At 42.6% G+C, this 13103-nt stretch overlaps 1 protein-coding gene across 1 annotated transcript in view; it reads right to left on the bottom strand.

Moving 5' to 3' along the window:
- Nucleotides 1–286: 286 nt before the first annotated feature.
- Nucleotides 287–13103, bottom strand: part of LOC308150029 (microtubule-associated serine/threonine-protein kinase 1-like) — a gene marked incomplete at both ends in the record, with an annotated part of 93067 nt that continues 80250 nt past the window's right edge. Inside the window, 3 exons of the mRNA XM_080522901.1 lie at nt 287–295; nt 3447–3571; nt 12509–13103. The exon at nt 12509–13103 is cut by the window's right edge and continues 1169 nt beyond it. Coding sequence (XP_080379027.1) covers nt 287–295; nt 3447–3571; nt 12509–13103 — 729 coding nt within the window. The remainder of the gene's footprint in view (nt 296–3446; nt 3572–12508) is intronic.

Genomic DNA, 13103 nt, shown 5'->3' with positions numbered 1-13103 from the left:
CCTAGTTTCCATGTTTTTTACTAGAGGGAATGTGGGTAACTGACAGACTTATTTGGTTATGGATGATGTTATGGAACACGTAGGCCTACTTTTGAGTTGGTTATGGATGATGTTATGGAACACGTAGGCCTACTTTTCATATTCCTTTTTTGTTTGTTTTTTAACTTCTACTCAAGTATATATTTGAGCCAGTAATCTATTTTTTACTTCACTACATTTCCTGCCTTGGTAGGTTAAAAACGTCACATGTTCGCCAATAAGTATTTTTTATTTTGTTGTCAGACACCTACAGCTCCTGGAGAGCAGAGGAGAACAGAGGAGAGCAGAGGAGAGCAGAGGAGAACAGAGGAGAACAGAGGAGAACAGAGGAGAACAGAGGAGAACAGAGGAGAGCAGAGGAGAGCAGAGGAGAGCAGAGGAGAGCAGAAGAGAACAGAGGAGAGCAGAGGAGAACAGAGGAGAGCAGAGGAGAGCAGAGGAGAACAGAGGAGAGCAGAGGAGAACAGAGGAGAACAGAGGAGAACAGAGGAGAGCAGAGGAGAGCAGAGGAGAGCAGAGGAGAACAGAGGAGAGCAGAGGAGAACAGAGGAGAACAGAGGAGAACAGAGGAGAATAGAGGAGAGCAGAGGAGAGCAGAGGAGAACAGAGGAGAACAGAGGAGAGCAGAGGAGAACAGAGGAGAACAGAGGAGAACAGAGGAGAGCAGAGGAGAACAGAGGAGAGCAGAGGAGAGCAGAGGAGAACAGAGGAGAACAGAGGAGAACAGAGGAGAGCAGAGGAGAACAGAGGAGAGCAGAGGAGAACAGAGGAGAACAGAGGACAACAGAGGAGAGCAGAGGAGAACAGAGGACAACAGAGGACAACAGAGGAGAGGAGAGCAGAGGAGAACAGAGGAGAACAGAGGAGAACAGAGGAGAGCAGAGGAGAACAGAGGAGAACAGAGGAGAACAGAGGACAACAGAGGACAACAGAGGAGAGGAGAGCAGAGGAGAACAGAGGACAACAGAGGAGAGCAGAGGAGAGCAGAGGAGTGCAGAGGAGAACAGAGGACAACAGAGGAGAACAGAGGAGAGCAGAGGAGAACAGAGGAGAACAGAGGAGAACAGAGGAGAGCAGAGGAGAGCAGAGGAGAACAGAGGAGAACAGAGGAGAACAGAGGAGAACAGAGGAGAACAGAGGAGAACAGAGGAGAACAGAGGAGAACAGAGGAGAGCAGAGGAGAACAGAGGAGAGCAGAGGAGAACAGAGGAGAACAGAGGAGAACAGAGGACAACAGAGGAGAACAGAGGAGAGCAGAGGAGAGCAGAGGACAACAGAGACAGTCAGGTGTGTGTGTGTGTGTGTGTGGAGAAAAAAAAACGTTTGGATTTTTGGCTGATGGGCGGAGCCTGACAGTCCTAGTTTTGGGGAGAGCTTGATCAGTAACAGATGTACAGACCATCCTAATAATATTTTGTGTGAATGATATACATCACTTGTAAGTACACAATGTCTTCTATGTAGTGCTATGCATTTAACCTTCTTCTGCTGTAAAAGTCAGAAGACACTGAGATTACAAAACAGTAACACAACTGTAAATGTGACATGGTTATTCGTCTGTAGGCTTTAATTGTTGAATCTCTGGAATCACAGTTTTTGCAGTGTGAGAGGTTGATAGGAGCAGGCCGACAGTAGTTGCTGAACTGAAGCCTATAGTTCACTCCAGAGAAGGGCCCCAGGTTTTTCCTCTAGTAAAAAAGGCTCAGAGCAAGCCTAGCTAATAGACCATTGCTAGCAAACTACATATTGTATATATTGTTCTGGCTACCGTCTTTTAGCGTTGGAAATGCATGCTGGGTTGTGTGATGTTTTATGATATTGTTATGGTCGTAGTTTTTAGTACCTGCGGCCTCGTACCCACAACCGAATCACAGCCGTGCTGATATTCAGTATAACAGCACTCCCTCTTGTGTGATAATATTAACAACTTTATTTGTATAGCGCTTTTCCTGCAAACGTTGCAGCTCAAAGTGCTTTAATCATTATATAATCTTAATTTAATTAATAATCTTAATTTAATATTGCTTAATCATCTAATTGCAACCTGCACAACATTCTGCACTACCTGACTATACTTGAAATGCAATGTAGGTTTGTAATGTGATTGTGACATCTATTGATTATGAATCAACTTGACCTGTAGGTTGCAACATACGATGCTAATACTATACTATATAGACTAAGTCTAATAATACATCTGAGAAGGGCCAATTCCCCTGCATGTTAGACAAACAATGCTTTCGGCCTTTTGTAGTCCATCAAAAGTTGCTGGCTAGTTCCACATAGGCTATTCTACAGTAAACCCATGCACCCTTGGAAAGCTGCCCATCGACATCTACAATAACATAAACATATATATGTTAAATATCTGTCTAATCAATGGCAAATGAGGCGAAATCAGCTAGAAGTTGATGCAGTGGTTCTGTCTGTCAGGACATCCAATAGTCGCCATGGGCAACAAGCCAAACCTCAGAGAGAGCAACAACCCGCTGTTGTTGTTCTGCTTCTCTTTGTTTTCTGTACAATGCCCTTGAGTTTGAGAAAGGCGCTTTTTAAATCAAATCTATTATAATTTATAATATATATTATATTATAATGATATTATAATATAATTATTATTCTATCTACAGTGTTTTTGCGGGAGAAGGGAAAGCAAGCAGAGCGCACTGAGCGATTTGCGCAAGACCTGTATTAGGATGCGTTCGTAAATTCGCTCTGTACAGCACTCATGGAATGCCTCTTGTCCAATCAAATTACTTGGTTTCTTTATGACGTTGAACCCAGTGTGCACTCCGGCGCTCTCAGAGCAAATTTGTCAAAGCAGGTAGCTTTCGGACTGTTGCTAGGGCAACAGTAACACTAACCCAGACAGCACTGTGTGGACCAGTGTTATTAGTTGTGTGAAAAAAAAAAAAAAAAGCAGATATATACAGTATTAGTAGTATATATAGTATTAGTACTAATATATTGCAAAAATGGCTTTAGATTTTTGATGAATCTGTAATTATGAGTCAACGACAGGTTTTGCAAGGTAAGATCGGCTAAGTAGCCTGTCCACATTCTCATGACTGTTTTGGTTGTGTTTGAAATGGAAAGTTAGATACGAGCTAGGTCTGTCTTAACTTTAATTACCTACAGCTTTAATCATTAACATAACACGCAATACAATACAACTCATATACAATGGATATACATCACTCATATATACATTACTCATATACATCATAGAGATATAAAAAACATTTAATCTTTGCAGTTGAAATAAATATGAATAAATCATCCATTGATTATGACTTTTCTTTTGCAGTTTTTGAGCAGTACCAGAAAGCAAGGACACAATTTGTGCAGACAATTGCTGAAGTTGCAACAAGACCGCAAAACATAGAAACGTTACAAAATGCAGGTACGTTGGCAGGAAGCTTCCTCTTTAAGTGGAACATCTTGAGATGCAACTTTCGGACGCCCTGGTCGTCTGCCTGAGGGACTTCGACCCCGGGGTGAAGGAGGGCGCGGCCTGGGCCCTGGGGTACATCTAAGAATCCAGAGAAGGTAGGGACATGGAGTGGGAAGGGATATTGGGGAAGGTTAGGAAGACGTTAGGGTTCTGGAGGATGAGAAGGCTGAAGCTTAGAGGGAAGGTGGTGGTAGTCAATGCACTCTTGATGTCCAAATGTGTGTATGTAATGGGTGTGTTGGATGTGCCAGAGAGAGTGGTTAGGGAGGTTGAGAGGATGGTGAATGAGTTTGTATGGGAGGGGAAAGGGATAAGGATTGCACGGGAGGTATTAGAGAATGAATGTAAGGATGCAGGATTGGGGTTGATGAATCTGGAGGTGAAAAAGAAGGCTATGAGGGTGAAAAGGATGGTGAAGTATCTATATGGGGATAGAGAGTTTACATGGGAAATATTCATGGCTGAGGCCATCAGTAAGAGTGGAGGGTGTGGGGAGAGTGGGGTGTATATGAAGATGAAGAAGGAGATGTTAGAGGGAGTAGTACCTTTCTATAGGGAGGTTTTGGAGGCATGGGGGGAGTTTCTACAATGGGTATCTTATGAATGTGAAAATGTGAGACAGGTGTGGGAGCAACCAGTGTTTTTAAACCCAAGAATAAGATATGAAGGGAAGGAATTGTATAGGGCAATGATGAGGGCTGGGTTGGGAAAGGTGAGGGATTTGGTGTATGAATTTGTACCCGGATTCATGCCTGCAATGATGGTGGTGGATGCAGTAGAGGAAATGGGAGATGAGATGTGCGAGGGGGCAGCGAGGAATATGTTAGAAAAGATTAAAGAAGGAATGCCAGTGGAGTGGAGGGCAATGGTGGATAGGGAAGTGGAGGAAGAAGGGAAGAGAAGAGGTAGGGTTCTTTATAGGTGAGGGGGATGTCAAAATTAAAATGGGAGATGTGAAGACAAGGATGATATACAGGATACTGAGGAAAGGGAAGGTGAGGAGGCCGGCTGCAGAGAAAGTATGGGAGAGAGTATTTCCAGAGATGAGGGTGGGAAGGGTATGGGAGAACTTGAAGGTGAGGTGGAACTCCATAGAATGTGAGGAGATGGATTTTTTACTGAGGCACAACAGGATTTTTAACAATGTTATTATCAGCAAGTTTGAGGCAAATGTTGATAGGATGTGTGATGTATGTGGGGAAGCAGCAGAGACATTTATGCACCAATATGTGGAGTGTGGGAGATTGGGGTTATATATGGAGAAGATTAAAGAGTTGATTAGTGGAAACTGGGAAGGAGGGTATGTGGAGGAGATGGATTGGAAGGAGTTGTGGTTGTTTGGGGTGGTGGGTAAGAAGAAAGGGTGTAATGTGAATTTGCTGAATTATGTATTGAGTCACGGGAGGTATGCGATCAGGCTGAGAAGGAATGTGGCTCATTATGAAAAGAGGGTGGTGGATGTGTGGGAGGTGTTTAAGGATCTGGTGAGAAGGGATGTAGGTATGATAAGGATGTATGTGGGGAAGGAGAAATTTGAGAAGGTGTTTGGGGAAGGGAGCACATTTATAACTGTGGGGAAGGATGGAGGGTTGGTATATGATTTTGAATGAATTGTTTTGTTTGTTTGTTTTTTGTTGTTGGTTTGAATTGATGCTTTTATTATTTTTGTTGGTTTGAACGTTGGGTTTTCTTATTTTATTGGTTTCTTTGAGTTTGAGATAGGGGGCTGATGCCTACCTATGTGTACATAATGTAAATTATAAAAGTGGTATCGACCGCTGCTATAGTATTTATTCGTCATTTTAAATCGGTGGTTCAAATCCTTCTTCAGACACACTTTTTACTGCATTTCGTTGTCTGAATCTAATCTAAAATCTCATCTAAAAAAGTATGTAGGCTATAAAATTATGGTGCAGGCTAATTTACAAGAACTGACACGATTCCAATGGTGTTTGAAGCCTTTGCATGAAATCTTCGGTTAAATGTAAAAAAATAAATAAATCACTTATTCAAGTCTCGAACTCGCAACCTTCGGAACTCTAGCTGGTTGCCTTAACCACTGCACCAGCCAGACCGCTGTGTCAAAAGCAATGAAAGTTAATAGACATACCTATTTATTTTATTTTATTTTTTACACTTTTTAATTTATTTATCTATCGATCTATCTATCTATCACAATTTCAAAATATCAGGTTATCTATCTATCGATCGATCACACTTTCAAATTATCAAAATGTATCCGGTTTATCAAAATAACCCGTTTATATATGAAAACACATATAATGCTATCGCGTCTCCACAGGCTAAAGTACAACTACACTCATATCCTCAACTTATGTCCTAATCACACTACTGTCATACAAGTCGTACCTTCTCCTTGACATGGACATACACACCTGCTACCTTCTTTGAAAGAAATCGCGATTTATTCAGTGAAAACTAGTACACCATTCAACATAGCATAACAATAGCATAGCATTCGCGGACACAGTCAGGCAATGCACCTAGCACAACAATAGCATAGCATTCGCGGACACAGTAACATAGACAGATAGACAGCTAGACAGCTAGACCGCTAGACAGATAGACAACTAGACAACTAGACAGCTAGACAACTAGACAGCTAGACAGCTAAACAGCTAGACAGCTAGACAGATAGACAGCTAGACAACTAGACAGATAGACAGCTAGACAACTAGACAGCTAGACAACTAGACAGCTAGACAACTAGACAGCTAGACAGCTAGACAACTAAATAACTAGACAACTAGACAGCTAGACAACTAGACAGCTAGACAGATAGACAGCTAGACAGCTAAATAGCTAAACACCAAGACAGCTAGACAGCTAAACAGCTAAACAACTAGACAACTAGACAGCTAAACACCAAGAGCTAGCTGTCTAGTTGTCTAGCTGTCTATCTGTCTAGTTGTCTAGCTGTCTAGCTGTCTAGCTGTCTAGCTGTTTAGCTGTCTAGCTGTCTAGTTGTCTAGTTGTCTAGTTGTCTAGCTGTCTAGCTGTCTAGCGGTCTATCTGTCTAGCGGTCTATCTGTCTAGCTGTCTATCTGTCTATGTTACTGTGTCCACGAATGCTATGCTATTGTTGTGCTAGGTGCATTGCCTGACTGTGTCCGCGAATGCTATGCTATTGTTATGCTATGTTGAATGGTGTACTAGTTTTCACTGAATAAATCGCGATTTCTTTCAAAGAAGGTAGCAGCAGTGGCGGATACAGAAAGTGGCTGATGGGTAGGCCTGGAAAAATCTGGGTGGGCCTGAGTGAAACTCATCACCGCACGTTTTAGACCTATGTATAAGCAGCCAGATGGATGGAACACAACCGGGCTCGCGATCATAGGCGCCGATTTATGTTTCTGCCCGTGGGTGCTCGAAACATTTGGGTACGACCAACACGCATGCACACACGCAAAATATTCGCAGGGACTGGAGGAGATCACTATGCAGACCATGAAACGAACAGAAAATAAATAAAGTACCTGTCTACCCAATGCAACGGACAGCCAAACAAGTTATTATAATACACACACGCAAGGCATTCAAGCGCACGCAATTCAATGAATTAACCAATAACCATCAACTATGGAGGACCAAGTCTGACAGAATTAACAATACATATATAGGTACATAAATGAATGTATGAACAAATAAATGAACGAATACACACTAGGATCCTCTGTGATATTCCTTGAGCAGACAATTCCGCAGTTTCCACAAAGCCTACTGCTCGTTCTTTAATTACCCCTCCATGAATGAATCGAATACAGACAGCAACTAGCTCGCGCTTGGATAGATCTTTATACTCATCCGCAAGTATGGCATAATATGTGGATTGCTCATGCAGTTCAGACTTTATCTTTCGAATTAGCAGTGAGGCTGCAGCCTCAAGCAGCTCATCCTGAATGTGATGGCTTAGGAGCGTGGCATTTCGAGGCAGTTCCTTCAGTCTATTTTCAATTTCTGGATCATATTTTGACATGAACTTGAATAGCTCCAAGAAATTACCTTTATTGAGCGCCTCTTCCGTTTCTCTGTGACCTCTAAGTGGAATTTCCAACTTGGCACACAACATAGCAATGTCTAACACAACTTTAACGTGTTGCCGGTTTCGCTCTATGAATGAAACGGCATCACCGTGCATTTGATTTAACACTGTCCCACGGCTTTGGGGTCCATGGCTTTGCCCATCCAACTTGGTGAGGGCAACAGCATGCGGCTGGCTAGACTCGTGTTTGTCACAGGCCTGCCGGAGACGTTTCCAATTTTTGTATCCATCTCTTATAAAAGTGAACTCCGTGTGCGCCTCTGGGAAATGTCGACACACTTTACAAAAAATAGCGTCTCTTTCTTTACAATATTCCATCCACTTGAACTTCTCGTACCAATTTCTACTGAAGGAGCGCGATTTCCCATCTATTACAGTGGTAGTAGGGAATGTTACCAGCTTTGGTTGAGTGGCTGGTTCCTCCATGGCTGACAGATCCGACGGTGTAGTCCTACCAGTTCTTCACAAGCCGGTGGCAATGACGGTCGCAAGACAAAACTATTCACATTACAGTTAGTTAGTGAAAATTAAACTTTAAAAATATTTTATTATTTAAAAATATGTATTTTTATGAATCTGACTGGGTGGGCCAGCTGTCAATCTGGGTGGGCCTAGGCCCACCCAGGCCCACCCATAGATCCGCGCCTGGGTAGCAGGTGTGTTTATGTCCATGTCAAGGAGAAGGTACGACTTGTATGACAGTAGTGTGATTAGGACATAAGTTGAGGATATGAGTGTAGTTGTACTTTAGCCTGTGGAGACGCGATAGCATTATATGTGTTTTCATATATAAACGGGTTATTTTGATAAACCGGATACATTTTGTGAATATATATGGTTACTTTCTCGCCTGAAAACATATTAAAACTTCATAAAATGACTAACACTTGTAGAGCCAAATTAAAGCTTTTCGCTAATGGCGGCCAAAACGGAGGTTTCAAAAACACTCGTGCGCGTGCCAGCTGGTCGTGACGCGTTAGGCCGCACCCCCGGCAGCTTTTGGCAAGCGGCAGGTTTTGGCCTGACTGTGCCTCTAGGTAATTACAGTATTCATTTGAAATGCTAGCCAAATTAATAATTCCAAGTAATTAATTATAAACAGTATTTTGACCCCTATACCTGTTATAATAATAATAATAATAATAATAATAATAATAAATACATAATACATAATAATAATATTAATAATAATAACAATGAAGTGGACATTATGATCTGACTTACATTGATGTTGTCTATTTGCTGTAGTGATCAAGGCTGGGCAGATGCTGATATTGCTCCAAGTCTAGACATGCACAATAAAAATGATGTTCGAGTTTGGATAAATTCTCTGAATTTTATTACATACAGTATATTACTAATATTTCAGGTGTCTGAATTGATTTTACATCTATTAAAAACAAAAGTGCCCAAGAATACAAATAACTACATTTTGAGGGAAAAAAATGGGTTTACTTATATGGAGTTCTTTCTTACAAGCTGAATTCGATAAATTAATTGGTGGACCTTCAGAATAAATACCATTATATATCTTTAGGCTATCATATACGGTATATTTTATTTTCTCCCAGATAATACATAACTATACAGACCAAACAAATACTTGTAAATGAATAAAATACATCTGAAAATAAAGTGCATCTCATACTATTCTTCATAATCATAATCAGGATGAGTGTTAACTGTCATGAACATTTTAAACAATTCTACAATGGACTTCATCCATCAGGAAAATATGCCTGCGGTCTCACGTAGACAAGTGGGACAAGTCCCTTGTAAGTGTGCATGTATGTTTCTTCACAGACCAGGGTTGACTAACTTAACTACTCCTGAACGTTAACTTGATTACAGCAACATACAGAACACCTTAGTGATCAGGTTATCAACGGGTTAACAGGGTAAACAGTAGAAAACAGGATCTTATTCCCTTTTATCAGAAGGTAGTAGAACTAACAGTCACATAATAATAACAATTATAGAAACCAATCTCTGAACAGTTAGAGAATCACAATAAATGGAATGATTCATGTATCAACTATGTATGTTTGATACATTATCGGTAATTTGATTACTGCAAATATTCCAGTTATGTACCAAAACAACAGACAACCGCATATTCACCAACAGTATTCCTTAAATCTATAGTGCCATATGAATGACCTTGACCTATCACAACGTGTAGCTCTCAGATATATGGTGGTATTAATCAACTCCATAACATTGGAAAACATCGCAGGACATTACTGTATATTGAACAATTACTCTGTTGTAACACTAGAGGGCAGTATGTTCACACAGTCCCCTCATTGAGTAGTAATGCACTGCATGAGATTAAGAACTTGCATATTGTCACAAAATGTTCCACCTGAATTGTGTTAACTGTTCTCTAAGAGTAGATCAAATGTTTGATATCTCACACCCACTGACAAACATTCGTCAATCATTTGCATACGTGTGTTGTGTGTTTGATAAGATGACAGAGAGAAAGAGATTCTTAAATCCAACAAGTTACAGATAGAAATCTTGAAGAGTGTATTAAAACGATTGAATCTCTGGGTCTGACATCTTAAATCCTTAACCTATGAGGCAAATACAGACCTAAACCTAGACTCTGATCAACCTATGTGTTAAAAAAAACGTGTGGTTACATGGATAATCGTTTGCATGAAGTACTGTAGACTATTTTGACAACACAGACATATTCATCTCAATACCTTCTAAGGAACCAAAGTGAATAAGGAATTTGTAAAAAGCTTGATGCAGAAACGAGTAGCTGCATGTGTCTGCAGAGCCGGAGAACCAGTTTGGGAACTAGGGTCCTAGACTTGCGGTCCTAAACCTGCGGATACTGAGAACCCTAACCCAAACCCTAACCCTAAGGTCTAGGACCCTAGAACTAGCGTCCTAGACTTGCTGTCCTAAACCTACGGGTCCTCAAACTGCTGTTGGCTGGTGCTCCGGCTCTGCAGACACATAGTAATTGGCAGAAACAGAGACAAACAGTAACGGTGGCCATATCTGACTTCTTGACGGACAAGTCTACTCATAGCCACTCAGCCCTTTTGCAGTACACATCATAACACATCTTCACAGGAAGTCAATATGCTACATCCAATTCCACCTGCATTCCCTTTTTTGAAAAAACTAAACATACTTGCCTGTGAGATAACGGTAAGAACGGGACGACTAGAGTCAAAATATTTCTGTATCATCTATTTCTCAAGATATGTACAGTAACGTTTTTACTGTCTGTAGCAGTGTGGTTTGATTAGATGATCGAGTCGCAAAGGGATTTGCTCTCCAGTTTAACAAAACACAATACTGTACAGTATGTAAAGGTAAAACGCTGTTTCATATTCTATTTCTTTCCAGTCTGGGTTCTCCCTAAGCTGACCTTCACTGAGTACAACTGGCACAGCAGAAGTTATCCTCTCTAGGAATGGGGACACCAAACCTCCCTCCCTCCCTCCCTCCCTCCCTCTAACACACACACATACATACACAGGCTCTCACACGCGCACACACACACACACACACACACACACACACACACACACACACACATACACTGAACCATCACACACAGACGTACAGTACTATTAAATGTAAAATCTGCTCTGCTGTGTGTGTGTGTGTGTGCATGTGTGTGTGTGTGCATGTGTGTGTGTGTGTGTGTGCATGTGTGTGTGTAGGCTGCAGAGTAGGCCTGTGTTGGAGGCTGGTGGCCCTCCTGTGCAGCAGAGATAAGACTAGCAGCTTAGCTCTGTCAAACCAGCTTTCCTCTCTGAAACAGGACCGCCAACGTGCCACCACCTTCCAGAAGAACCACCCCCAAGACACACTCAAGGTTGTTTCTTTCCTACACCCTTGCTCTGGCTGAACAGCAGAACAGGGAGTGATACTGTATGACAGCCGATGATGAACATGCTAATCTGGCTATGGTAATTAATCAACTGAGAGAGGGGGATGTGTGTTGGGGGTAACATTAGCAAATATCTCTCAAAGTCAGTTGTCTTTTTACTTGTATCGTAGCAAATATTTTGTGATTTTGTGTTGTGGTTTTCTTGATCCAAGAGCATGCCGTGGTTTTTTGATTGATACCTTCTGTTTGTTGTCTTGTAATGATTAAGGCCTCGCCACACTAGTCTGCTGTGTCCTTTAACTACGGGTTGAGACAAGGTTTTCTCTATGAGAACCATCGTCTGTTTGACAGGCGACGGAGATGACGACGGTCTGTACGTGGTCGTTATGACAACGGTCTGTACGTGGTCGTTTGTCTTTTTTTTTTTTTCTACTTTTTCTAACTGACCTAAAAGTCTGTTTGTCCTTTTTTCCGCTAATTAGAAATGAGGATGCGTTGCTAGGTTGTTACACAGATCAGATCAGACACTGACATCATACCGTTTGTTTTGTGACAGACCAGTGTGGCTGGGGGCCCTAGACAGAGACAGAGACAGAGGTGTTTGGTCAAGATAGGAAACAGAGTAAAATTGATTTGGTTTTTCACAGTATTCAGCACGTTTTGATCGGTAAAGCACTTTTTTCGCTATTTTTTGTTGTCATTATTATATATATATATATATATATACACACACACACACTCACATACCACAAGACATGCATTCATGAATCCATACACACACAGATCTGGTATAGATATAATACATGTTGTGGAGTGTTATCTTATACTGTATACTGTACAATAGAAAATCACCATAAAAGCACCTTTACTATAGTTTAGCTCTCTCTGGGTTTAAGATCAGAGTCAATAAACCATGTTGATTTTCTTTTTTCGAAAACTGGAATGTTCCTTTGTAAGTGCTTGACATTGTTGCATTGTTCTGGAACTCCAAAAAGGCATCTCAATTCCGATTACCCCCCCCCCGCCCGCCCCCCAGTAACCAACGCTCTTGGGCAAGAGGATCACAGTTTGGGGGGGGTGCTACCTGTACCAGTAGCCATCTTATCAGGCAGGGCACCAGAGCATAACGGCCCTGGGGCCACCGCAGCGCCACTGCCAACCTTCCGGCCTTCTCCAGACGAAGCCTCAGACTTTCCTGCCGCGGCACCCTGCTTCTCCTCCACCGTCTTGGGCACGTCCTTGGCCTTGGGCGTGCCCTCCTGGCACCCGAGCTTGATAGGCCCCAGGACGTTCTTGGCCGCCGTGGTCAACTGGGTGACGAAGCTGGCCTTGTCGCCGGGGGAGACGGGGCGGGACTTACAGAGGTAGGGGCCGCAGAGGGAGGGGGCGACGGCCGTGGGGGAGGGGGAGGGGGACGGAGAGTGCTCCTCCACCACCTCCAACCGACACTTGTCCTCCCAGTCCAGAGTTCCACGGTAGCAGTTGACAGGGCCCAGGCCCTGCCTCACCTTCCCCAGGGACAGGGGCTGGCCGTGGGGGGGGACGGCGGGAGCCAGGGTCCTGGCTGGAGGTTTGGGGCTTTTGGGGCTCCTCAGCCCCAGGTCTGAAGTTCTGTCGTTGCTCTCGGCTCCACCCTTTCTCAGGCCCTCTCCAATCGCACCTGGTCCTTTGGTAGCCTTGGACAT

This window comes from Nansenia antarctica, assembly GCF_963989245.1.
Source record: "Nansenia antarctica genome assembly, chromosome: 2".
NCBI lineage: Eukaryota > Metazoa > Chordata > Actinopteri > Argentiniformes > Microstomatidae > Nansenia > Nansenia antarctica.
The sequence above is the reverse complement of the archived record's forward strand: the minus strand, read 5'-3'. Positions and strand labels throughout refer to the sequence as shown.